Below are 26055 nucleotides of genomic sequence, written 5' to 3'. Positions count from 1 at the left end.
AAATGGTAGGAATGTGGTTCCAAATAGTAAATGGAACGAGTTCTGCTGGTGTTTCATTCTGATCTTTTCTAGATGAATGGATACTCCAGAAGGAATTGTGGGATTCTACAGAAAAATAGGAAAGTGTTTATATGAGAAACTGGGTCTGGAGCAGAAATTTCTTTAGACAAGAATTAGCTATACTCCAACCGGGATACAGTATCTCAAAATAAACCCTCTCCTCCAGCAGTATTTTCCAGAAGAACAATTCCTTCATATTAAGGACATACACTAGTTAAGTTCCTATTTAATTGTAATATTTATTCTCCGAGACTCGTTTCTAACTCGAGCAATTCCTGGTATAAATGTGCACAGAAAATATTTTGGGGTCTTCAGATAAAAACTTAAAAGCTAAAACCAGCTTTAGGTGCACCATAGGGTTAGCTCTGGTCCTTAGGCAAGCAGCTGAGAGGCATCAAATCCAGGGAAAAGCACAGAGCTGCTCTGAGACATCTTAAAAACATCTCATGTAGGACACTTCTTCCTCTCCTCCAGTTTCCATAAGGTAAAGCTAAAAAGCCTTGGCTCTTCCTGGGATCTGGAACCAGGCAGGCAAAGCCAGATCTCGAATCTCTGCCTCGCTCTCAGCCGTGCAAGGCTTGTACAGACTAAAGAACCATTTAAAACATCAGCCACACAGCTCCCCAGGGAAATTTTCCTCTAGATGGCAGGATTTACTGGAGGCAATGCGTAGTAATTCACACAAGGTTCCTTTTGAGTTTCCTAAAATCTCTCGCGCGTTTTTAAGCGAAAATGTAAAATTCCTAAGGCCAAGCAATTTATTTTTAACTGTAAATTACTCACCGTGACAGTACAGAGTCCACCAAGCCCAGAAACAGAGGCAACCTATGAGCCCTCTGCATTTCACCAGAGAGGGGGGAAATACTTTAACACCAAACCAGCTGACGAGTCAAGATTGGAAAACCTTTTTCCACCGGGAGAAGCTTTTTTCAAGTCTGCTGTTGCACTACAGCATCCAAATAAAGAGGTCAATTTTATGGGACACAAGTGTTTGATCTGCCTACTGTTTATGCAGCGTCAGGGGGAAAAAAAAAACAAACAAAGCCCATCCTCTTCTCCAAGTTGTGGTTTAAGAGCTACTAAAAATAAACAAAAAAAGTGGAAGAGAATTACGGTCAGGACTGTACAGTGGTGGATAAAAACCACTCTGACGACTGCCCAGTGAAGAAAGACCAAAGATAACTCAGCTAGGGAAGAAAAATGGAAGCTGGAAGAACAGGAAGAATAGGAACATAATCGTGATTTGAGTACATAAATATTTAATATTAAGAGGCAGCTGGAAAAGCTGAGAAGAAATTACAAGAACTGGTGAGTGAGTCTGGCAGTGAGAGACTGGAACAGACCAACCCTGTGAAAATCTCTTTGTAAAGCATCCCAAGGTCAGGAAAAAGAAGGGGAAAAAAAAAAAAAAAGGCTGGGATTTCCTTGTGATGATACTCCAACTGTCTTCAGCCACTGGAGCTCCTCCAGCTGTGTCCAGCTGCTCTGCTGAAGGATTCACCTCCAGCTTTATCCCAATCAGCAGCACCAGCTCAGCCTGAGGAAAGCCATCCTGGGTTTTATAGGGACACAAGTGACTTTTCAGCCATTTTGGGTGAGCCAAGGACAAAATGCCCAGAAGCTGCTCCAGAAGCAAGTATGGGAAAGGGGAAAAAACAATAATGGGGTACTACAGACAAGCCAAAGAAGGCAGCAAACCTCTAGCATGAAGACCTGCCTACTGCTGCCAAGGAAAGTCAGCAAGGAGCCAGAACTTCCTTTGAAAGAGGATGTTCTCCCTCTCCTCCACCACCCAGACATCCATGGGATGATTCCATCATCCAGCCAGTTCAGAACTCTCTACCGAGCCTTCCTTCCATCAGGCCATTCAAAAATATCCTCCTGCCACTGACACTGAGGGTTCTCACAGCCAATTCTGTGCCTCCTCTGTAGGGGACAGGAATGAGGGAGTATTTTCTACTCCCAGAAAAGGCAACATCTCTATTAAAAAGAAAGGAAGCTGCAGAGAAAGACTCCTGCACTCACATTAATCCAGCGCTGTCTGCCCACTCCTGTGCAGCTCCAGAGCCTCTGCAGGACTGAAGTCCCAACCTGTTAACAGGAATTCTCTTTTCCCAACTCCAACAGCAGCTACCTACACCCCTTGGCAAAGCCCACACTGACAGGGATCTTGCCAATCCTGCATCAGCCACTGCTTGGAGCTTTGCCACGGATGCTGCACCCTCTCTTCTTACCTACACATCTCCTCCATCTTTAATCCCCCTTCTCTTTGTGCTGCACACATCAAGAACATTATGAAAATTAAACTTGCTGTAACTCAAACCTAGACAGGGGCACGGCCAGGAAGCACAGCAGGAAGCATTTAGTGGAATGGAATAAACTGGCCCCTGCATCAATTACAGAAATGCTGGAGTGGGTTGTGTTTTTTTTTTTTTTCTGCAGCAATTGCTGATTGCTCCTGAAGAAGCAAACCATTAAAGGAAAGTCACTTAGCGGGATAAATGGCACTCGTCTATACGATGCAAATGTTAATAGTACAGGGGTTTAAAGGGTCACAAATCAAGACAGAGAAAAGACCAGCTGAAAGTTAAGACATTTTCTCATTAGCAGGTTTAGCTGCCCCTTCCTGGTTCTGGCCATGTCTGAAGTCAAAACACTGCTCATCAGTATTGCTCCAGAATTTCTTCCCAACTCTCTCAGTTCTGGGAAAATATGCTTCAGAGTGAAGGCAAAGCCTTAATTCTGCGTGTTGGTAACACCTACACACATGTCTGGATGAGAGAACACTAGGAGCCTGCGAATCTCGGAATAGCTGGGTGGCATCTCCAGGGGATACTGGCAGCTCCTCAAGGCACGGGGACCCTTCCAAGTGAGCCCCAAAAACCCTGCTCATCCCAAGGGCAGCAGCTGCCACGGGGGACAGCAGCGTGTGCCCGTCCCGGTGCACAGGGATCCCCCAGAAAGGACACACAAACCAGGCAAGCCACACCCTCGCTGTGAGAAGTCAAATTTATTAAATGCACTGCTGCGCTGGACAGCTGGATGAGGACTTCCTTCCCAAAAGCCTCCTTTTTGCCAGACCTAACAGGAGGCAGCCAGAAGCAAGCAAGGGGCTTGACAACTCAGAGCTCACACCAAATTTATTTATGTTTAGTTTCACACAGTATTTGCTTCCCAGATTTTTTTTTTTTTTTGTGATGCACTAGGCTTTATTTGGATAAGAGCTAAATAGTACAGAAACACACAAAAAAGTATTTTTTTTTTCCAGTTAATATCCCTCAAATATTCCAGAACATGTTTGAACATAAAAGGAAAATATCTGACATAAAATAAACGATGGAATTGTTCACTGCCCCTGGGCTTTTCATTACATTAGAGCTGGAAGAGTTAGGTTTATGCTGAGGGGAAAACAAAGAATTCATTTAGCTTTTTAACTTTGTGTGAGCTCAGTAAATAAATCAAGCAAAGAGACCTGAAAAATTCGACTTTCACTGCAAGTCCACATCTTGGCTGCTGTTTATTTGCCAAGACACACATTTTTCACTGAAACTACTTCCATAAATAACTTATATTAACGTGTCAAACCCATCATCGTTTTGATGGCATCTGTTAATTTTCAAAATAGTGCTTTTACAGAAGCTCAGGAGCACCTAGGCAGGAAAAGACCTCCGAAATCATCCAAGTCCTTGACCAGCCAAGGGTTGGACCCGATGATCTGAGAGGTTTTTTCCCTACTCCATACGGGGAGAGATGCATCAGCATTTCCATATCTGCTCAGAAACATTCACGTGTCACAAGGTTACTGTTGTTACGGGCCTCAGAGAAAAACTTTGGAGGATGACTTGAGAAATCTCATGGTGTTGTTCATGTTCAGACAGCAACGTGCAGGTTTTTCAAGGCATTGAGGGGTTTAGCTGGCTTGTTTTGGTTGGTTGGTTTGGGGTTTTATAATCATTAGCGTACACAACAGGTACCTGTATACGCACGAACACAACAAAATGCCTTTAAACATCTGGACTAAATTAGCAGGTAACTAAAAGGCAGCTATTTCCTCACAGACTGATTAGAGAAGACACATCTTTAACCATCACTGAAGCTGAGAAAAACGGCTGTTGGCTCTGATAATTCCCAAATGCCACATCGTCTGCTAAGGTGGGCTCGGGTGAGCTTCCCTGCCTTTGTTTCTCCATTAGTCCCGCGCACAGCTTCAGCAAAAGCTTTCAGACATCTGCTTTGCAGAACCTGGATCCAGTGCCAGGCACCACCACCACCCCAAGAGCTGCAGATAGAAAATCCATTATGCCACATCAAGGAAAAAGATGATCGTTTCCTTCCAAATCACAGATTATTTCTGAGATGCAGAGAGAAAAGCACAGCAGAGTTCAGAAAGGCACAGCTATTCCTCCTTTCAAGAACAGACACAGCTCCTTCAGAGGCTTCCACAAATAGACAGGGATCAAAAGGCGCTGTGAGAACAGGCACCACAAAACACTGATGTCTTTTTTCCCTGTGCTTCTTCCCCACGTTGCTGTAGGAAGGGATTTTTCAGCGATGGAGAAGAGAAAGAAGAGAAGGGGTGGAGTTCAAGATCTTGAGGACAGCGAGGAAGGATCAGACACCAAGCACATGGTGCTATGAAAGAATCCCAGAACAGTTTGGGTGGGAAGGGACCTGTCACCCACGAAGATGTTCAACAGTGCTGATCCCACAACTGACGCCTGGAGAACACAGGTGAAGACTGAGGCAAAGAAAGTCACTGAGCACCTCATCCTTCTCCATATCCCGAGTAACCAGGTCTCCTGTTTCCTTCCGGAGAGACCCCACACTTTTCCTGGTCTTCCTTTACGGCTACAAAAGCTTTTCTTGCTGCCTCTGATGACTGGCCAGAATTAATTCTGCCAGGGCTTTGGCTTTCCTAACCTGATCTCTGGCTGCTCAGACAACTGCTGTGCATTCCTCCCAGGCTACCTGTCCCCACTCCCACCATTCCAGGCTTCCATTTTGAGTCTGAGGTTGTCCCGGAGTTCCGTGTTCATCCACGCAGGCCTCCTGGTGTTCCTGCCTGACTTCCCCTTTCCTTGGGATGCATTGCTGATATTCCACTTCCAGATGTGAGCCCAAGTTTAGAAACTCATGGAAAATTCACACAGTCCAAAGAGAACCCCAAGTATCTGAAGGCCCAGCCACAGGAAAACCACAAGGTTAGGAAATTAAGGAGAGGGGAGGGGACAAGCTTTTAAACCACCAGTGCAACAAGGCAATAGCTCTCTGGAGTTTGTGAAGCCGAGAATTCCTTAGAAACAAGGGAGTTTTAGGCAGCCCAGGGATGAGTCGGTGTGCTACACCAGCCTCATGCCACACACCAAGCACCTGCAGCTCCCCAGTTATCTGATGAGACACATCACACTGCTCAGCAGTGCCTGTACCAACATCGTTATGCAACACAACAGCCCATTAGTGCTTCCCAAACAGTTATATTTCAAAAGTTATTACACTGCGCTTACCAGTGGGCTTTCAATATTAAAAATCTCAGCTCCTGAATAAAAGAGAAAACCAAGACGCAACTGGTTCTAATTTCCTTCAAGGTGCTATGCAGGCATGCTGGCACAGAGAGGCAGCAGGGAATTCTTTTTCTTTCTGTACATGTTGGTGCCCTTCAGACCAGCTTGCCAATGAAAGCTGCAGTAGAAACTCACGTGATGAAAAAATATTTCTGTTGCAGTGCCCAAGCATTCACTTCTGCCCACTCAATAAAAAAAAAAAACAAAAAAACACCATTTGTTAAGAAGTAGAGGTGTTCCTATGCGAAGCAGAACTAAAGAGGTCATTAATATTTGAACATGTGTCACATTCACTGCGAGTTACCCCAATGTAGGTGATGTGTCCACTCCCTGATGTGACCCAGAAATCAGAATTCCTTAAACTTGAGGTATTAGGACTGATGAGAGTTACCTGATAAAACCAGATCAAAGGCAGCAAGAAACCTACTTCCCCACACACAATAGCTCTACCTAATCCCTCAGCACAGAGCTCTCCCTGCCTTTTTAGCAAAGATTAGCATATTTAAAACTGCTAAACTCTGTATAATCTTCAATCATTGAGAAAAGTAATTCAATTAAGGAGAGTGCTGGTGAAGTCGCCTTCTTGCTAGGCAGCCAACGCCGTATCCTTGTACAAGTTCATAAAAACAGAGATGGAAAGAGAGCGGAAGATTCTTCTGGCTGGGCACGGATGATGCTGCAGGCTCACGATGCACCCACAGCACATGCAGCAAGTCCCCAGGCTGGGCCTGGGAGGGGCGCGGGGGACACAAGCCCCAGAGACAAGGAGGTTTGGGGGACTGAGGAGCGAGGAAAATCAGCATCTCAGCACGGGAGAGAGCATCTGCAGCTAGTGCTGAACAGCACGAGGCAGAGCCACTGCAGTCCATGCGAGCGCAGAGGGATACGGCACCGAACTCCCACAACATGGCTGAGGAGAAAACCACACACCGCATCCGCTGTGCAATCCCACCCTCAAATGGAAATAAAACGCCCGGGGATGCTTCTAGATTTCCCGCGGAAGGGCTGCAAGGCCTGCCCAGTAAGGAACTGCAGCTTAGGTTTCCTCAGCCATAGGACACGCGTTTATTGGCGAGGCTGTGTACAGTCAGCACAGGTCTGCCATCAGCCAGCCCTGGATGCTGAGGCAGCTAATGGCCATGGCAGCCCTTTGTACCATTTCATTTGTCATCCTCAAGTCCCTGGATGTAAATTAACTCAGAGCACTCAGCCTCCCCACCAGCAGCAGGAGGATATCTTTAATTACGGCCTTCCAACAGGGCAGAGAACCTTTCATCTGAACAGGAAGCAAATGCAGCAAACCGGCGCAACAGTTGCACAAAGATCTCCCGGGCTATGAAAGCTGCTATCCTAAAAACTTTTATTTCTGCATCTCCCTTAACCTCCTAGACAAAGAACAAGGTGTGAGCAGAGCCCACTCCAGCTGCCTTTCCGCAACACCACATTCTTCCGCAGTTTTCCCCAAATATTACGAGGACGTTTATTCCTCCAGCAGCCGCTTGGAACGAGAGCTCTGCATCCTTCGGGCAGTAAAAAAAAAAAAATAAAAAAATGACAGGGAATGACATCATGACAGAGACATCTGAAGAGCTTCAATCCAGGAAGGGACGTGTCTCCATCAGAGGCAGACTCACGGAGCGCCGTGTCGGAGCATGCCCACGCTGCAGCACCCGCGGGATGCGCGGACACGGAGCTGGCACCGAGTCATCGCCCAGCATCCCAGACAAAGGCAGGGCTGGAGCCCACCCTGCAGCTGCCAGCCCGGCCCTGGATTCCAGGCAGCTCCCACCCATCCCTAAGCCCCAGCCGAGGCAGCAGTTGCAGGGCTGGGAATATTCAGTCAGGAGGATTCCGCTGTGCTGTACCCACAGAATCCCTTCGCTCCTCCCGAGGTCTGATGCTGTGACTGGGAACGATTTAAAACCTTCCAGTATAAAAACACATGATTAGCTGAGAGGGGAAAATAATTCCTAGAGGAAGCAGATATCTGACGTTATGTCTGCTAGAAGAGACAAGAAATCCACGTGCAAACCAAGAGCTGCTGAGATTTAAGATCTGCACCAGGTGCCACAACCTTCCATGGAGGTATTTGAAAAGCTTCATGACATTAAAGCTCAGAAATACAGGTAAACAAGCCAGGGGTTTTGCAGATGCATTGCTAATATTTCAGATTCCTGTTGTCAAATACCTGGGGAAAAAACAACCGAACAAAAAACCTGAAAAAACCCCCAGCATTTTCTACACACGACCCTTATCCAAAATCCTCATAAAATGGCTGGCCAAATAGCACCTTACCAAGCAGATCAGGTGACTTCCCCAAAAAATAATAAATAATCAAGTTGCACTCGTGCTGCCCGAATCCCTGATATGAGAAGAGCTGCTTCAACCCCAAAAACACACACTAAAAAAAGAGAATGATTCTAGAAACGGACTAAAGGAAATTGCCAACGTACAGGTAAATAATTTCAACAGCAGCCCTATGACCAAGCTCATCCACATCTGAGTGAGGAAACACCAAGATACAACTAATTAGGCAAAAAAAACCCCTAACTAGTATTTCATCATCTCCTTCCACAGGGACCAAAGGTGGCTGAGGGAGCAAATACCCCGCCCTGAGACAGAAAATATTTTGCACCTATTCATTATGTCACAGATCGCTCAGTATCTACCCAGGATTACACAAAGCATCTCATAAAGGAGCTTTTTTTGTTGTTTGTTTTAGAAAACTCTTCCAAGGGAAAGATTTGGAATGCAGTACTGGAGATAGAGGCCTTCCGCTAAGGAAGGAGGAGACATTGTTTAGGTTGGGTTTTTTTGGGTTTTTTGTTTTTTTTCCATTCCAAAGGCAGGGAAGAAAACCTCACCGACTGAATTAAATATTCAGAGCGTCGCTCTGCCGAGACATAACTCCATGATGGAGAAACGCTGTATTTACACAGTAAACACTGCGGATCCAGACTCCTGCCCCCCAAAAAAACCGGAGGAGCCGGGATCGAATGAATCAGCAGCTGTTTCTGGAGATGGGCTTCGGTGCGCGGGGGGGTTCCAACCAGAGCTGAACCCCGCGGAGCCCCACCAGGGTGGGTGGGGGTCAGGGAGAGAGAGTCGGAGGGGTGAGCAGGGGGATCCCATCGGATCTCCACGAGGACGGGTGGGTGCCAGGAAGGGCGAGGAAGGGGATGCCATCCCCGTGAAGGCGGGCGGGTGTCGGGGAGAATGAGGAGGGGGGGATCCGATCTCCATGAAGGCGGGTGGGTGTCGGGGAGAATGAGGAGGGGGATCCCATCAGCTCTCCACGAGGGCGGGTGGGTGTCAGAGACGCTCATGAGGATGCCGGGGAGGATGAGGAGGGGCTCCCTCCGTGCCCCCACGAGGGCGGACGAGTGTCGGGGTGGTGGTCCCGGCGCGATCCGGGCGGTGACTCACCGCTCTGCTCGCCCAGGAACACCAGCTTGAATTTCCGCAGCGGGTTCCCGAAGTCCCCGCCCGACGACATGATGGAGGAGCCGCCGCCGCCGCCGCCGCCCCGCGATCGCTCCGCTCCCCGCGGCGGCACCCGCGATCGCTGCCGCTTCTCTCCGCCTCCGCTTCCTCCCGCTTCTCCTCGTCCTCCTCCTCCTCCTCCCCGGCGAAGGCTGCGAGCCCCGGTGAGACGCCGGTGCCGGTGCCGGTGCCGGTGTCGGCGCTGCCGCCTCGCCCCCCCCGCGCTCCCGGAGCCGGCGCTCCGCCCGCCCCGCGCACGCGCTTTGGGCGCTTCCCTGGGCTACGGGCCGGGAATGGTTGGCGCTGGGAGGGACGAGGAGAATCAGGCAGCGCCGCCGCCCCCTGCCGCGGGTGGGGACACCTTCCCCCGGGACGGGCTGCTCCAGGCCCCGTCCGGCCTGGCCTTGGACGCTTGCAGGGATCCAGGGGCGGCCGCAGCTCCTCCGTGCGCCCTGTGCCGGGCCCTCGGCCCCCTCACAGCGTCAGCGCCAGGGTAAGGGCTGCACGGTGTACCCAGCCTGCACGGGCGTGAGACAGGAGCCTGCGAAGTCCTTAAAACCAAAGGCTTCACCCGAAACTGATTCAGATCCTCCTTTCGGAGGAGCATCTCTGGGGAGCAGATCGCTCACAGGGTGATGATTCCCGGGAAGGTCAGTGATCCTCGCTGTCATCCTTTGACAGTGGCTGAGGGCCCTCCACCTTTTGCTGGAGGGGCCAGCTTTCCCTTTCGCTATTTTTTTGCCCGTTTTTCCCCACTCTGCCCTCAAAGTTCAATGGTTTAGGAGGTTCCCAGGTGCATCCCGGCCCCTGCTGTTTTAAACCTCGGCTGGGAGATTGTTCCAGAGCGTCTCTGCTCTGATAGGGAAATGGCATCTGCTACATGTTTAGTTTTGAAAGCCTTTCTATTTTCGATCATTTCATTTATACTCCCTCAGTGTGATTAACTGCTTCACCAAGGGTTGGGTTTTTTTCACCAAGGCCTTGAAGTACCAGAGAACTAAAAGAGGACAATGTGTCTTTAATCGGGTGATTAAATTTAAACAAGTTTTAATAAATACGAGCAGAATCTCCCATCCATCTCCACACCTGGCATTTGGGAGTTCAAGTGCCTGGTTGTGTGGCTGCTCTCCTGCACCACAGAGAAAGGGAATCCAGACTGGCAGAGAACTGGCCTGACGTGATCTCAAATATTAAATGCAGATATTGTCCTTGTTTTTGTGTCAGGGTGCATTCCAGGATCTTTCCCGCGAGTCCCAGGGAAAACAACAGCTGAAGGCAGAGGCGGAGACACACCAAACAGAGGTTTTGATGGAGGAGCTAATAGACCTAATTCTAAGGTCTATTTGAACACTTCTTAATTGTTTTCATCATTGGATGAGTCTGAAAAGAAGTGGAGGCAAGGCATGGGAAGCCTTAAAAAGGAGGAAAAACTTCCTGGAGTTTTTTTAGTGTGGTACAGAAATAGGAAGTCATCGAGTCACCTGAGCTTCTCCATGTAAATGTCACAAAAAGGTTTGGAAGTTGTGCTCCTGCACCAGGGATTCGGCTCCCTGGCTGTGAAATGATGCAAAAGGCAAAGAAAGGCACATTCCAGTTGGAAATGAGGACGCTGTCCTAACGGAGAGGAGCCACCAGAACAACCTGCCAAGAGCAGCACTATCTTTGTATCCGGGGAAAATCGAGAGGAGCCTTTGTGAGAAAGATGCTTTCACAGAGAGAGGAGTGATCTGCTTCCATAAAGCCATAAGTCACTGGAAACCTATCCACTGCGACGTGCAGGAGACTGAATTCCGTGATTTAACAATCCCCTTTGGCCTTGAAATGTACCCATCTATGTTGGATCTCAGAGACATTGCTCAGTGGAGAGGTGGACTCGTTTCTCATGGAGACACAGAGGACAAGCAGCTCACTGGGAGGGGGGATCCCTGCAATCTTTTACTGCCCTACCCCAAACGCAGCCTGGGGCAACGCTCCCTCCTCAGCCACCTTTTGTGGGAGGAAGAAAGGTGAGTCCCCAGGAGGGGCAGAGGGAATTAAGGGCTGCAGTCCCACTCCATGGGCACGCAGGATTGGAGGGCAGGGAATTAGGAGTCATCCTCGACCTGCTCTTATTCGTGGTGCTCATCACAGCTTCCCCTACAAATACAGGACCAGCCAGTCCCCTCCAGCCCCTCCTGAATTTCCTCTGGGGCTTCAAAGGTCATGGGAGGAGAAGCCCAAGTTTCCTGTAGTGGGAGTGCTGGCCTTAACCCAGCTCAGACTACCACGGTGATCCTTAGTCAGCTGTCATTCCCAGGCTGGCTCTGCCTGGGGCTTGCCAGATGGGATCAAAGGGCAGGAAAACATCCACGTGGGCAGTTCTGTCACGTCCTGGGAGCACCGGGAGAACACCCCTTGGAGCTGGGAACACGTGTCCTTGCACTGTGGAGCAGAGAGCAAAGGTGCCGTGGATCCCCTCTGCTGTCTCCATGTGCTGGGTGGGTGGAGACACAAACCTTGTCCTTTCACATTCCTTCTGTCCCCTCCGTGCACCAGCGCAGAGGGGATGGACATCAAGAGTGTCCAACGTGTGTCCGGAGCTCCAGGCACTCAGAAATGTAGGACAGGGCTGGATCACAGAGCAGGACACGAACTTGCCACGTGGATGAACTGGAGGGAGAAGGTCCATCAGGAGCTCTGACAGCTCCAGCAGGAGCAGTTGGAGCAGCCGTCAGTCAGCAGAGCAGGAAATCCTGACTCGAAACCCTGACTGAAAATCCAGCTCCCAGGCAGGAACAGCTCCAAGGAGGGGCTCAGGGATGTGGACTCCAGAGTCAGCATCTCCTATGGAAGAAGGGGGAGACAGACTGGAGAGAAGGGAGCCAGGAGGAGGGAAAAGAGCCTGTGGGAAAATAAGGTTTGTGTGGACGAGGCAGTTGAACAGGGGATGGGTTTTCCAGACTGTCAGGCCCGGTGGGCAGAGGACCACAGGCCCATCTCTTCCCAGGCAGACCCCCTGCCCACCTCCTCTCCCACTGGGAAATCAGCGAGGAGGTCCCCGCCAGCGCAGCTTTCCTACGCTTAGGATTTCGTGATTATAAAGATATATATATATTTTTTTAAGTGACACTAAAGGCCTAAGTAAATGGCCGCCGCGACGCCGCACTCACGATGGCCGCTGCACCACCCCGGGGTGGGGCCGGGCGTCGCCCTCGGCGCGGCCGCGTGGCCGTGCCACACTCAACATGGCCGCCGCCGGGGATGGACGTGGCCGGAGACCAACCGCGCGGTGATTGGCGCAGGGCAGGGCGCGCTGTGCGGCCGCGGCCGCGTGGCGGCGCTGCCCGCTGCGTGCGGGCAGGCAGGGACGAGGTGTCCGCCATCACCGCCCTCGCCCTCCCCGCCGCCTCCTTCAGGACACCAGGGCCCCGCCAGTGCGGCGCGTTGCCCAAAAGTTGTCGCCTACGGGGATTTGGGTGGGCAGAGCGGGGAGCTGTCTGAAAATTAGAATTCCCGGGGAGGCGCCGGTGGGCGGAACGCGGGAGGGAGCCGCGGGACGGGGGGAGCCGAGTTGAGGAGTACCGGGGCACAGCGGGGGGAACGCTTTGAACGACGGACCGCAGCGCCGGATGATGGCGGCGGTGCCGAAGGTACCGGGGATGGGCGCCGGGAAGGGCGGTGGGAACGGGAAAAGGACGGGGAGGAACGGGAACGGAGGGGTAGCCTCGCTCCTTGGGACAGCTGAGGCAGCGCCAGCCCTGCAGCAGGCACTGATCCGACCTCGGTTTGGTTTCGGAAGGATGCGTGGGGGTGATCCTGAGGGGGTCCAGATTTGGGACCGTGCCCTTGATCTGTCTTGGTGCTCCTGGACCAGGGGCTGAGACACCCACACGCCCCTGCTCCCCATTCTCACGTATCTAGGGATCACCCCAACTCCATTATAACCCTCGTCTCCGTGCGCCCTGTCAGATCCTGTCCCTCTATATTGGGACATTTGGGACATCGGTATTTATCCACCACCCTGGTTTGGCGACAGCAAAGCTCTCTGCGGATGGATGAGCTGTTTCCCTCCATCCGTGTGGAGGTGGGACAAGCACGGGGGTTGTTCGTGGACTATCCAACCACTGGGAGCGGTGTCCAAACGCTCCTGGAGCTCGGGGCCGTGCCCATTCCCTGGGGAGCCTGGGAGGTGCCCAGCACCCTCTGAGGGAAGAAGCTATTCCTGATATCCAACCTAAACCTCCCCTGGCACAGCTCCAGCCGTTCCCTCAGGTCCTGTCCTAGAGGTGTAGTAACCTGGAGGTGTTGGTGAAAATTCCCAGCGGATCTGCCACCCTGCTGTGCTCTGACCATTGCAGGTGCTGTGCTCGGAGAAGGGAGTGTTGCTCAGGCAGCTGTTTGCCCTCAGCAGGTGAGGAAACATAGGTGACCAAAACCCTGCTTTCTTGCCTTTTTTTTTTTTTCCTTCAAAATCTTTTGCTAGTCGGCGTAAGTCTTTGAGCTGGGAGCTGAAAGGGCCGTGAGGTGGGAAAAAGGGGGAGTCTTTGTGCTGATGGGATCGGACCATGCCTTTGCAAGGGGACATTAATTTTTCCATAAGTGAGGGCAATCAGAGTTGTTAATTATCATCTTGTTTCCCACGGACTTTTTTTTAATCACTGTCTTGTTTCCTGCAGGGCAGCAACAGCCAGAGAAAACCGTCTGTGTGCTGCAGGTAAGGTCTGTTGTCAATCTAGTTTTGAGACAAAAATTCACTTCCCTCAGGTAAATATTAAACAGTGGAGCATTTGTGTTTCATTTTGGGGCTTTTTCTTATCCTATTTTGGACTGGTTAAATAACCAGAACAAGTGCTCTGCCACTTCCCTATGGTTTTTTCTAACATTTTCCTCTTTTTTTTTGCCCTGTTTTTGGCTAAGCAAGTGGCACCAGCCGTGGTGTTGTGTGACCATAATTTGGGGGTCTCAAAGCACCTGTAGATGTTCGTGTGCAACTGGAAACACGTTTGCTCTGCTTTCATTTTCAGGTGATGCACTCCTGGGTTGCCACAGATCCTACAGGTCCCGACCCACACATGGCATTGGGAAGTTTAAATACCTGCTCCCAAAGGAGGTAGGCAGAAGGACTTCCCTCGGTGCTTGCTTTCCCAAGGGAATCCTGAGGCATATGGATGCCCCATCTCAAAAGGCCGGGTTGGATGGGGTTTGGAGAAACCTGGAATAGTGGAAGGTGTGCCTGCCCATGGCAGAGGGTTGGAACAGGATGAGATTTAAGGTTCCTTCCAATCCAAACTACTCCATGAGTCCATGAAGTACCCACCCACCACACTGCAGAAATGCTTCCTTTTGTCCAGTACATTCCTGTGGAAGTTACTGAGTAGCTTTGGAAGGGAGGAACCCCTTCCTGATGCTGAATTTAACACCTGAACTATCCCAGAATATTGTGAGCGGGTGTTACTTGCATGTACCCTTTTCACACTCCCGGAGATTTGGAAAGATGCCCATTTGTGTGGAAAGAGGAAACAAGAAGTCAGCTGCCTTTTAGGCAGGAACTGAAATAAACAGCAGGTTTATTTCTAGTGGTTTTGTTCCTTTCAGTCTTCCTCTGGAAGAAATTAACCACAGTACGAGTGTGTTTTCTGTGTGATGCCATCCAAGAGCTGAACCTTTATTCCCAACATTGTTCAAACCAGGTAATTCCATGTCATTTTCTTTTGGAAAACAGGTTCCAAAGAAGAGAAAGGAAAAAGTGCAGATGAAAGAGATCGATGCTGGCACTGAGCACCAGTATGGAGACATCAACATCCAGATGACTTCCTATGATCTGTGCCTGGTGGAGCACTTTGCTCAGTATGTCCACAGGCTCTGCAACCGTCTCTCGATCCGGGTCAATGAGAGGTATGAGGAGATCTGTCCCTCTGGATTGTGATCCCCTGCACGTCAGGGCACACTCCAGTCTCCCTGAGAGATTCCCATTAGGATGTAAGTCCACACCTCTCACCTGCCCTGTGTTCTCCTTTTGTGTATCTGTACAATTTTGGATGCTTTATTTACCTCAGGAAGGCTGAGATTTTTCAGGCACTGACTTGAGCAGATTCCAAGGAAAAAATAGCTGCTACATCTCCTCCCTCTGAGGAAAAGGCTTTAAGCCTGTGGGTGCAGAATCTGGGAATCACTGACATTTGCTGCTGGTTTTCCTTCATGGTCTGTGATCCAGGCTCTGCACACCACCCCGGTTATCCAAGCTGGAATGAGCTTGGGAAAACCCTGAAGGTGCTGGATGAGCTTCCCAGTTCTCCAAAACAGGCATATTCCAACAGCCACTCCACTGTTTTTAATGCCTGAGCAATGTCAGGCAGCACCTTGGTACCTGAAGTGCTCCCAGGGAGCTGCAGGCACTGGGAAAAGCCCTGAGCTGCCTCCAGGGGATAAAACCTGTGGTGACTCCCTAAAGTGGGTGGTTTTCACTTGCACCCTCTGAGGCTGGACGTGGCTCAGTGTGTAGAGAAAGGAAGGATTTGCCCTTCGGACTGGAAATTGAGGGGAAAAGGTGGGCAGTAGGATAGTGTTTGGATGTAGCTGTGGGAATGGGGATGAGGAGGCTGAGGTCTCTTGAGTGCTGTGCAGAGTCTGATCCACTCCCAGTCACATTCCCATTAAATCTGAGGTGTCAACAATGTGTTTTGAGTGGTGCATTGCAGCACCAGATTTTAGCTCTGTCCCAAAAGACAAAATAAGTCAGAACTGTTGCTTTTCTTGAACTGTGAAGAAGTTAAAAGTTCTCAGGCTGGTGTTTGGAGCTAATCCAGGTTTTTGCTGGCAGCACTGCTGCAGAGCTTCCTCCTTATCTCCTTCCAGCAAAACACCCGGCCTCTGCCCGCGCCTGATCTGTGAGATACATCCTTTGCATAATTTATTTCCCATGAAAAGTTAATCTCCCTCCCCATTCTCTGCTGTGGAGGTTGATTCATCCCTGTAAAGTAGTGCCAATATCCTGCCTTGTCCTAAGCACTGCCCTCTGGCTCCTGCAGCTACGCCATGCCCACCAAAACCAACGAGGTGCTGTTCATGGAGGAGAGGGGATCCAAAATGCAGCTGGATGCAGTCCTGACCACCCACCAGAGAGTTGTCCAGGTAGGAGCTGGGATTTGCTGACAGTGCTGCAGCACTTCCCATCACTGGCTCCCCAAACCCCTCAGATATTTAACAGATGAAAGGCATCATTTGGGCATAAATGGAAGCAGAAAGTCTAATTACGTTTTCTGCTGAGTGTTGCTCTTAAACGAGAAGCCCAGGAGGATTTCCTGGCTCTGCGTTTCAGGCAGAAGGTTTGTTATCTGTTTTCTGCAGAATAATTGATAGGAGGGGTAGAAAAATCACGTTTGGGGATGGGTAATTGGAGAAACTCACAGGGATGGATGGGATATTGGGAAGGGAATTGTTCCCTGTGAAAGTGGGGAGGCCCTGGCACAGGGTGCCTGGGGAAGCTGTGGCTGCCTGACCCCTGGGGGGTGTTCAAGGCCAGGCTGGACAGGGCTTGGAGCAACCTGGGATAGTGGAAGAGGTCCCTGCCCATGGCAGGGGATGGGACTGGATGATCCTTAAGGTCCCTCCCAACCCAGAGTATCCTGGGATTGTTCTCCTGCAGCTCTGTCATTTCTGCTTTCAGATCCGCGGTTTGAGTTCGACGTTTGCTCCCATACTGCTGGAAATCATTCAGAGTAGCCAGCCTGAGGGGGTCCATCTGTTGATGAAACAGGTATGGTTACATTTCCCAGTGCTTTCCCTTTAGGAAGCAGGGATCCTGTGTGATGTGTGATCCTGATTTGTGTCGTTCTCCCTCCCTTCACAGCACACAGAAGCAGATTTCAAGAGCCGACTGAAGTCTCGGCCAGAGCTGGAAGAGCTGCTGGCAGAGATGTCCTGAGGTGAGGAACAATCCATGGGCTGTTCCAGCCTCCAGATGGTGCTTCCATGAGCTCTGTACTGATAACTCGGTGTTATCAGTACAGGAATTCCCACTGTTGGCAGCCAGCTTGTCTCCATCAAAATAAAGAATGTGTTTATATCGGACTGGTTTGTACTGGGAGAAAAGGTGCCACAATGGAATGTGGGTTTGCTTTCCTTCAGTTTTTGTTGTTTTTGGTTTAATTCCTGCCTATTTTGCTTTTGATAGGTGGGAATTTCTGCAGAAATCTCTGTGCATGAATAATGCTGTGCTGCAACAATCCCAGGAATTGTTATAACCAAATGTGATGGATGCCAAGAGAAACTGTTCCAGAAACTGGTTTGTTTGGAGGCTTTTTCTCCCCCTTTCTAAGGACCAGCTTGTGAAAAAGAGGGAAAATAACTCATTAATGTACACTCTCCCCCAAACAGGGGCTGTCCAGGTGTTGCTTGTGCTTCCATGCCCAGCCCCTCGGTATTCCCAGCACCCACATCCCTGAGAAACAGCCTGGAACCTTCCTGCTGGCAAAAGCCATACAAAAAGCAATTTTATTTTCTTTCTCATGGCTTATTTGCCAGCAAGTGATGGTCAGATGGGAATCCCTTTTTCTCACACTCCTAATTTTTCTGTGGCTTCCCAGGAGATAAATCCCATCCTGTGGGACATGAGGTTATCGCTGGTGGGGAAAGCTTTAGGATGGCACAGAGGACAGAGAGTAAAAATCCATAGCAGGGCTCTTCTGGAGCCAAGACCCAGCCTGAGTGCTGTCAGTGCTCCTGGAATGGGACATTTTGGGCTGGAAATCCACAGCCACAGAATCATTTTGGTTGGAAAAGACCTCTGGAATCATCGAGTCCAAGCTGTGCCCAATCCCCACCTTGTCACCAGCCTAGAGCACTGAGTGCCACGTCCAGTTGTTCTTGGACACCCCCAGGGATGAGGACTCCAGACCTCCCTGAGCAGTCCCTTCCAATGTTTAAAACCCCTTGCCATGAAGAAATTCCTCCTGATATCCAACCTGAACCTGCCGTGGCACGGCTTGATGCTGTATGCTCCAAACCAGCCACCCCTCCCAACCTGCAGTTATCCCACTGGCACAGATGAAGCCGAGGAATGACAAACGCCAGATTTAATTTCCCAACAATTCCACGTGGAGTTTCCAAGCAGTTGGAGAGAGATAAAACCGAAAAGGGGGCAGCCCGGGCGCTGTCAGTCCGTGGGCCGGGCCGGGCCGGGCCCGCGCTGCCGCTGCTGCCGCCGGGCCATGCAGGCGCCGAAGGCTCGGACCTGCTCCTGGCACTGCCGCCAGTCCTGCCGCTCCGCCATGCACTCCTGCAGCTGCCGGTGCTGCTCCAGGCAGCCGGTCCGCGCGATCCTGGCGTCCAGGGGATCCTCGTCCTCCTCGGCCTCGCCCTGCCCCGCCGCCGGGCGGCTCCAGGCGTGCCCGGCCTTGGCCATGGAGAGCTGCGGACGAGGGAGGTGCCGGTGGCCTTGGGGGCGCGCGGAGTCCTCTGCACCGTCCCCCTGCACCTCATCCCCGCCATGGGTGCCCAGCACCCTCCTCGGCCCCCGCCCTTCACCTCCCGAAGGTCCCGGTTCCCCGGGATGTCCCGCACTCTCCGCGATCCCCACCCATGGGTGCCCCCCTTCCCGACAGGCAGCCCCCATACCAGCGCAGCGCAGCCGCTTTAAGGCGGGAGCTCGGCACGGTACTTCCGGGACGTGGCGCGGCCGCGGCGCCGCTCGTGGATTGGCGGGTTTCTTCTCTTCCGCTCCCGCCGGGGTCGACGGGAAGTAAGGAGGCGGAAGTGCAGTTACCTCGGCAAGTATGGCGGCGACGCTGCGGATCCAGAGCGACTGGAGCCGGGCGTTGAGGTGGGAACGGTTCCTTTCTTTGTCCCTGTCGTTGCCCCGCTCCCTGCCCCGCTCACGGCCGCTTTTTCTCTCTGCAGCAGGGACGAGGGCGAGGCCTGGCTGAGCTGCCGCAGCCCCGGTGAGTGGCCTGGAGGGGCCTCCAGGGAGCCGCGGGGATCAGCGGGGATCGGGGAGGATGGAGACGGTTCTGGGGGTGGAGGGTGTTTGAGGAGCCTGGGGAGCAGAGACGGGTGGGGCTGGTTGGGGGACGCTGTGGGATCGGGGCTGGCGGGGAGGATGTCCCGTGTGTCAGCAGGGATCGGGCATGCTGGGGTGCCCTGCGGTTCAAACGGGGCTGCGGCTGGTTGGGCGGCCCTTGCTTTGAAAGGGATTGGGGTGGTTTGGGGATCCCTTTGGTTTGGAAGGGGGTGGGGTCGTCTGGGGGCCCTGCGGGGGTTAGGTTAGGAGGGGATGGGGGTGTTTGAGTTCCCTGTGGGTGAGGGTGGTTGGGGTCCCTCTGAGCTGGGAGGGGGACGCTTGGGGTGCCCGTGGGTGTTGGGGCGCTGGAGCTGACGGCTGCTGTCCCCCAGGGAAGCCCACCCTCTATGGCAGCGTCACCCGGCGCGGGCTCAGCTCCGACGGCGTCCCAGACATCGTGGCCTCCGAGGGATTCGTGGTCGGGGAAGTCACCAAGGTGCCAGGGCTGGGCGGGAGGGGTTGGTGACCAGCCCCGGGCACAAAGGGGCCGCTCTGACAGCTTGAGGGGTCACCCGCTCCCTGCACAGCCCTGTCCCACGATCCCGAGCCTCCCGCTGTGCAGAGCCCTGGAGCTGATCCCTGCCATCCCACGGGCTGTGGCTGGCCAGGCTGGAGCAGCCATCCCTTCCCACCTGCATCCTGAGATGAACCCCACACTGACCCTGCCATCGCTTTTTGGGCTCTGGGATCCCACAGCTGGGTCCAGGCCACAGTTCTAGCTTGGCAAGCTCTGTTTCAGGACTGACAGCACTTCTAATTCCTTGTTTCCTTGTTTCCTCCCCTAGAAAAGCATCCTCATTTCTTGTCCTCACGAAAATGCGTCCACAAAGTTCCTGGCTCCATACACAAGTTTTTGTAGGATTCATCAGAAAAGTGTGAGTAACCTTGTGAGGTGGGAATCTCTGGTTGTCACTGGCAGCCCTCACATCCCTGTCTGCCATGTCCTCCCAGTGAGGGGTGGCCTGGAGTGTGGATCTGTGTGTGAGGGGTTGCAATGGGCGTGGAACTGTGATCTTGTGGTTTAGGAATGGTGTTCCCACTGAAACACTCCGGAGCACATGCCATTCACTCCTTCCCCTCTCCCCATGCAGCAGGATGTAAAGGGGGATCAGAGGCACGAAAGACAAAGATCAGGGGTTGAGATAAGAACAATTTACTGAGAAATTACTCCTTCAAAACCTGGCTGATTTTCTCCCACCTTCCATGCCACTTATCCTTATCCCGTCTCTGAAAGACCTGCCCAATAAACTCTTTTGTAGCTCTAAAAGGTGATGTAGACCCCAAAGGTGATGTAGACCAGAGTGAGGAGACAAAGCAGACACAACAATCTGCTTTTTCCAGTGTTCAGGGTGAGTCCAGAATCCTCAAAAGCCACAAGGTCCCCCCTGAGCCTCCTTTTCTCCAGGCTCAGCCCCTTTCCCAGCTCCCTCTGCCTCTCCTGGGGATCCAGACCCTTCCCCAGCTCCATTCCCTGCCCTGGACATTCTCCAGCCCCTCAGTGTCCTTCTTGCAGTGAGGGGCCCCAAGTTCATATAAAGAACTAGTTTTGGTTCAGTGTTTCAGCAAATTTAGGCTGTGAATTTGGCTTCACAACTATCTCAAACTGTGGCCTGTGAGTCTGGCCAGTGACTGTGAGCTGTTTTCTTACTTGTCATCTCTTTACGGGACCTGTTAGAAAAGTCCAGATTTCCCTTCTGCCTGGGATAAATCTGGAATACAACTGCTGCTTGTGCAAGCTTCTGCCTCAGCATTCCTTTTTCTCCTTGCCTTGCGGAGCCACAGGCAGAGAATGTACTTAGCAGGTCTCCCCCTGCGCAGAACTAGGCTCTTGTGCAGAAATTTTCTTATACAGAATTATGTAAAGCTAATTCTTGATGCTTTTGCCTTCCTGCAGATTACCTGCCTTGATATTTCCAGTGGTGGAGGACTCGGTGTGTCTACCAGCACGGATGGGACCATGAAAATATGGCAGGCTGCAAATGGAGAAATAAGAGTAAGAGCATCTGGCTTGGGTGTTTTGTGTTGTCTGTGACATTCCTGTAGGCCATGACTTTGGTCAGGTTGTCCCCATCCTGTGAAGATTTTGGCTTTTTAATGACAAGCTGATTGAAATTGGGCGTCTTGGAGGCTTTAAGTCAAATCTGTTGGAAAAGGTGGCTTCTCCCAAGGGTGATGTTGCTCAGAGAGGTACTCAGGAATAACAGGTCACTGACAGCCCCTATCCTGCGTGGTAAAAAGCACTGAATTTCTTGTGAAAGAGAGAAGAGGGGAGGAAAAAAGATTTTGGTGCTGGATTAGCTACATCCTGGCTTGTGGCTTTCCCAGTAAAGGGGGAAAACTCCTTCTTGTGGAGCTTGACCTGTCAGCTCCTTGTTTGGCAGAGGATAAAAACATATGACCTGTAATTAGAAGATAAAGACTTTTAACCTGTAATTAGAAGCAAAAGTAGTATCTTTTGCCATGCAGTTAGCTCCACAAATGGTTCAGGGAAGCCCGAAGTCACCTCTTTAACTGCCTCAAATTCAGACCAGTCCATTCCAGCAATGCAGACCCAGAGGATTTGAGTTTAATCCTTTGCCCATGTGGGAATACCAAGTTTTGCAGTGTCATAACTCAACAGCTGCTCGGCACGAGGACGATGACAATGGAACTAGCATGTAGTTCTTTGTTTTTCCAGAGACTTTTGGAAGGCCATGTGTATGATGTGAATTGTTGCAGGTTTTTCCCATCGGGCCTCGTGGTTCTGAGTGGGGGAATGGATGCCCAGCTAAAGGTCTGGTCGGCAGAAGATGCCAGCTGTGTAGTGACATTTAAAGGTCACAAAGGAGGTACAGAGCCCTTAAAGTGCTTCATTTGCTGTGTGTGTACTTGCCTTGCACTCCAGGGCTGATGCCCAGTTGCCAGCCTGCTGCACTCTCTGTTTGATGTCTGGAATGTGGCATCAGATGCCCCAAATGCTACCCCAAATTATCTCTTCCCTGAGCTTCCAGTTGCTGTGTCCAGGCTCTGGTTTTCCCTGTCCCATAAAGTGCTGGGCTCGGCTCGATTGAGAGGTTAATAAACCCCATGGCTGACTGCCCTAGACTTGATTAACTCAAAAACCCACCTTGTGCTGAACCTGCCATTGTTTTTACATGATTTGGGGACTGGAACTTGATCTTCAAGCTCCCTTCCCACCCGTGCCAAGTTCTGTAATCTATTTGTGTGCATTGAAAATGCTTTTGCAGAGATGTCCCCATACCGAACCAGGTGGTGTGGCAGAACCTTGCTCAGAGTGATGCTGCCAGTCACTCTCAAGGTGACTTCAGTCACTGCTTATTCCTCCAGCCCAAACTGCTGCAGTCTGTTTGCTTGGCTTATCCTGTCCTTCGAGCTTCTGCAGGGAAAGTGCCAATTAAACCTTCTGACCACCTGACTGTTCTCTGCTAAGAAAGCCACTGTCATTTCTCAGACTTAAATTTGAGAGCCCACAGTAAAATAAAGTGGTTGAGGGATCTTAGTGCCAGCAGACACTGCTTGTTGGAAGTTGCTGTAGCTGGATAACAGGGATGCTGCTTTTGGGATTATCCAGGGGTGGACATGGGAACATTTAAAAGTGCCAGGCTCTTTTCTGCACAAATTAGAGGTTAATTTTGTGCAGCAGCTGCTCGGGCTGAGGTGAGGTGTTGCTGATCATTTGATTGATAATATCTTCCCTTTGTGCCAGATGGTGGTTCCGCTCTGTGAGGTTTTCTGGGAGCTGCTGCCTTCCACAGGCACCTTTTTCTGGAAGCACAACTTGTCTGTGTGTGACTGCTGTCACTGGGGATGGTGGCCTGAAGCCAACAGTCGAATTCAGCTTGGGAAATCAGGTGCTTTTTGTGTCTGTATGAACACAGTCTTTGGTTTCACGCAGGTATTTTGGACACTGCCATTGTGGATCGGGGAAGGAATGTCCTGTCCTGCTCCAGGGATGGCACTGCCCGTCTCTGGGACTGCGGGAAGTCTGCCTGCCTGGGCGTCATCGCCGACTGCGGCTCTCCCGTCAACGGCATCGCCGTGGGCACCGCCGACAGCTCCCTGAACCTGGGCACGCCCGAGAAACCTCCCAGTAAGAGGCCTCTCCTTAAAATCCCCCTTCCTTTCCCTGGCCCAAACTGCTTAGCTTTGTCACCAGTAATCCCAAGTGTCTGGAATGCTGCTCTGTGCCCTTGCACCACCTTGGGAAAGGGAACAGAGCGCTCCAGACCTGTGTGGAATTCAGCCCTATCAAGTGGTTTGAGTGATGAAGACTGAGCTCTGTGTGGTTACTGGCTTTCCTGGTGTCATGGGATCTGGAGGAATCTTGCCACAATTCAGCTGGGGTGATCCAAGCTGTTGAGTTCTGATCCCACCAAGATTTGTTGTGTAGCTGCCGCTGGAATTACCCGTTGTCCTTTTGCCAGGTGAACGTGAGGTCGGGACAGAAGGGAAAATCCTGCTGCTGGCTCGAGAGGACAAGAAACTTCAAGGAGTGGGACTGCAGAGCAGGCAGCCAGTAAGGATCTGGGACTGTCAGAGCACTGGGATGGGGAATTGAGCCAGATTAAAGTAGAGGCCAGGCCATAACCTGGTGCAATAAAGGGATGCTGTCTCTCTTTTCTCCTGGCCAGATTTTTATGTGAGGAGTAAAAATTGCTCAGGATTTAACTTGGGAACAGGGAAGTCAGTATTTAAAATTAAACAGTGGGAGCTGTACTGTCTTCTAAATAAATTGTTGCTTCTCTCTTGTGGGTGTCCCACACATCTGACACTTGGTTTGTTCCCAAATCCTCAGGTGTTCCTTTTTGTTGGATCTGACGCCTTCAACTGCTGCACATTCCTGTCAAGCACCTACATTCTGGCAGGGACTCAGGATGGGAACATCTACCAGCTGGATGTGAGAAACACAAAGTGAGTGAGTGAGTGCCTGGAGCCAACAACCGGTGTTTTGGTTGGAAAAGAGAGTCAGGCAGAGGGTGCTGCCAGGCAGTGCCACTTCCAAGGGGTGCATCCCATTGCTCCAGGAGCTCCTGAGCCTCTTGCATTATGCTGATGTGCTGTGTGTATTGCAATATATACATTGGTGTAATTTTATATTTATATCATCTCTGTGCACATACCTGTAGATAAATTTGACAGAAAGCTTCTTAACATCAATATTCCCGCCTCCATCACTGCCCATTTCTTTCCCTCACTTGCGTGTCTTTGTAATGGTTTCGGTTGGAAGGGACCTTAAAGCTCATCCAGTTCCACCCCTTCCCATGGGCAGGGACACCTTCCACTATCCCAGGTTACTCCAAGCCTGGCCTTGGACACTGCTGGGATCCCGGGGCAGCCACAGCTTCTCTGGACAACAATCTGAATCCCGTGTTTCTGCTCCTTTTCCTAGTGCTCCAATCCAGGTGATCCATAGGTCAGGAGCACCAGTGCTTTCCCTGCTCCCTTACCGAGATGGATTTATTGCCAGCCAAGGTAATTCCAGGGCTGTTTTGTGCCCACAGAAATCCTGTAATCAAGGAGCCTGGTGCTCTTTGGGCGTTGTCCTCTTGCCTCTTTGCTTTGGGATTTCCACGCTCCACATCCCTCATATCCCTCCAAAATGGGGTCTCCAAGGCACGTCTCACCCACCGGAGCCTTTTCCCCATGGAATTTCTGTTTGTAATTAAGAGCATGGCTTGTTTCACTGATTGGCTGCTGTGCCTTCCTTGCAGGGGATGGCACCTGCTTCATTGTTCAGCAAGACCTGGATTACGTCCTGGATCTCACCGAGGCCGACTGTGACCCCGTGTACAAGGTGAGGAACGTGGGGTATCCCTGAGGAGAAAGTGGGCAGGGAAAGCTGGTGCCAGGCAGGAGGCAGCTGCCTTTACCTCAGGTTTTTCACCTCAGCAGGTTCCTTCACACAGTTGACTTTTGAGCTAATCTTCGGTTTTCCTACCTGAATAATCCTAATATTTTGCATAAACCAATCCTCTGAGGAATTCCCTGGCTTTATCTCCGTTGCACAGGAGCTGACTGGAATGGTGGAGTTGGAGCAGCTCAGGCAGGGCTGTGTTCCTATGAAAAGTGTGAATAAAGGGTGCTGGGAGAATCCTGAGGGTAAAAGCAGTGGTGCTGCCTGACCCATCTTGTCCCCTGGGGGGTTTGGGGCCAGGAACGGGGTCTTGCTCTGTGTTCCAGACATCCCACAGATCAGGGAGTGTGGCCTGGACTCTCAGCCTGGAAATGGGCCCTTGTTTTTAACCCATCCTAGCTCCACGGTGCAGTTCTCCATCTCCCACCCAGCATGGCCCCCCAGATGAGCACGCAGGGGGATTGAGGTTTGACCTGTATGACTCGAAGCAGGAGTAACGCTTTTCCACACTTTATTTTCCCTTTGGATCTGATAGAAGAGCCCTTGTGTGAGGACACATCTGCTCCCTAAACTCTGGTGAAACCTGGAACTGTCTTTCAAAACCAGCTAGTGTTGTTCCAGGAGGCATTCCCCTCCTCTTCCCTTTGTGAAAGTCCAGAAGGAAAGCTCATCTCTGAGGATTTCACTGGGAAGCATCACCTGGAAAACACTTTGTATAAATACTGCCTTTTTCTCCTTCTTCAGGTGGCTTCTTGGGAGAAGGAAATCTACACGTGCTGCAGGGATGGGCTAGTGAGGAGATACCAACTTTCTGACCTTTAAGTGTTTGAAGGGGCCAAGTAAAGGAGAAGGGTGTCAGAAAGGCTCTTCCAAGCTGATTTTCCTGGGATGTGTGCGTACAAGTTTGAGGCTGTTGTGATGACCAGGCTCCATACACAGCGTTTTTGTAACAGGTCATATTTTTTTCCTACTACACAACTGGGATCAATTTTTAATTTAGAGAGGATCTTGTGTTGCAATGGTGTTGTGGCTGGAAAAAAAAAATGCTGTTTGTAGTGGGG

The 26055-nt window shown here is 51.2% G+C and overlaps 4 protein-coding genes across 9 annotated transcripts in view; 2 read left to right on the top strand and 2 right to left on the bottom strand.

Annotated features, from left to right (window-relative positions):
* Positions 1 to 9334, bottom strand: part of RAB6A (RAB6A, member RAS oncogene family) — a 39069-nt gene extending 29735 nt beyond the window's left edge. For 2 of the 3 annotated variants that reach the window (XM_066207394.1, XM_066207384.1), the window contains exon 1: positions 9048 to 9332. In XM_066207394.1, coding sequence (XP_066063491.1) covers positions 9048 to 9117 — 70 coding nt within the window. In that variant the 5' untranslated portion in view covers positions 9118 to 9332. Of the gene's footprint in view, positions 1 to 9047 lie in introns of all 3 variants that reach the window. The other variant, XM_066207403.1, reaches the window with a different exon arrangement.
* A 91-nt stretch (positions 9335 to 9425) lies between these two features.
* On the top strand, positions 9426 to 17512 carry MRPL48 (mitochondrial ribosomal protein L48). Of its 4 annotated transcripts, none has more exons than XM_066207337.1 (9): positions 9427 to 9597; positions 10329 to 11110; positions 13760 to 13797; positions 14108 to 14193; positions 14806 to 14978; positions 16112 to 16214; positions 16750 to 16839; positions 16933 to 17008; positions 17257 to 17512. In XM_066207337.1, exons 2-8 carry the CDS (start codon positions 10926 to 10928, stop codon positions 17005 to 17007), a joined length of 750 nt encoding a protein of 249 aa, XP_066063434.1. In that variant the 5' UTR covers positions 9427 to 9597; positions 10329 to 10925; the 3' UTR covers position 17008; positions 17257 to 17512. The 4 variants fall into 4 exon arrangements, with proteins under 4 accessions (XP_066063440.1, XP_066063434.1, XP_066063424.1 ...); XM_066207327.1 differs by having other exon boundaries at positions 9427 to 9754; XM_066207352.1 differs by lacking the exons at positions 9427 to 9597; positions 10329 to 11110 and adding exons at positions 12462 to 12733; positions 13442 to 13494 and having other exon boundaries at positions 17257 to 17505.
* A 16-nt stretch (positions 17513 to 17528) lies between these two features.
* On the bottom strand, positions 17529 to 18486 carry COA4 (cytochrome c oxidase assembly factor 4 homolog). Its single transcript, XM_066207363.1, has one exon. It carries the CDS (start codon positions 18484 to 18486, stop codon positions 18238 to 18240), a length of 249 nt encoding a protein of 82 aa, XP_066063460.1. The 3' UTR covers positions 17529 to 18237.
* On the top strand, positions 18487 to 25828 carry PAAF1 (proteasomal ATPase associated factor 1). Its single transcript, XM_066207285.1, has 12 exons — positions 18487 to 18903; positions 18981 to 19021; positions 19473 to 19576; positions 19926 to 20015; positions 21035 to 21133; positions 21818 to 21968; positions 23036 to 23230; positions 23565 to 23656; positions 23936 to 24051; positions 24530 to 24612; positions 24852 to 24934; positions 25739 to 25828. Exons 1-12 carry the CDS (start codon positions 18857 to 18859, stop codon positions 25814 to 25816), a joined length of 1179 nt encoding a protein of 392 aa, XP_066063382.1. The 5' UTR covers positions 18487 to 18856; the 3' UTR covers positions 25817 to 25828.
* Positions 25829 to 26055: the final 227 nt, after the last annotated feature.

This window comes from Chamaea fasciata, unplaced genomic scaffold (assembly GCF_029207755.1).
Source record: "Chamaea fasciata isolate MVZ Bird 193981 ecotype frontalis unplaced genomic scaffold, bChaFas1.0.hap1 SCAF_2, whole genome shotgun sequence".
In the NCBI taxonomy this organism is placed as follows: domain Eukaryota; kingdom Metazoa; phylum Chordata; class Aves; order Passeriformes; family Sylviidae; genus Chamaea; species Chamaea fasciata.
The sequence above is the reverse complement of the archived record's forward strand: the minus strand, read 5'-3'. Positions and strand labels throughout refer to the sequence as shown.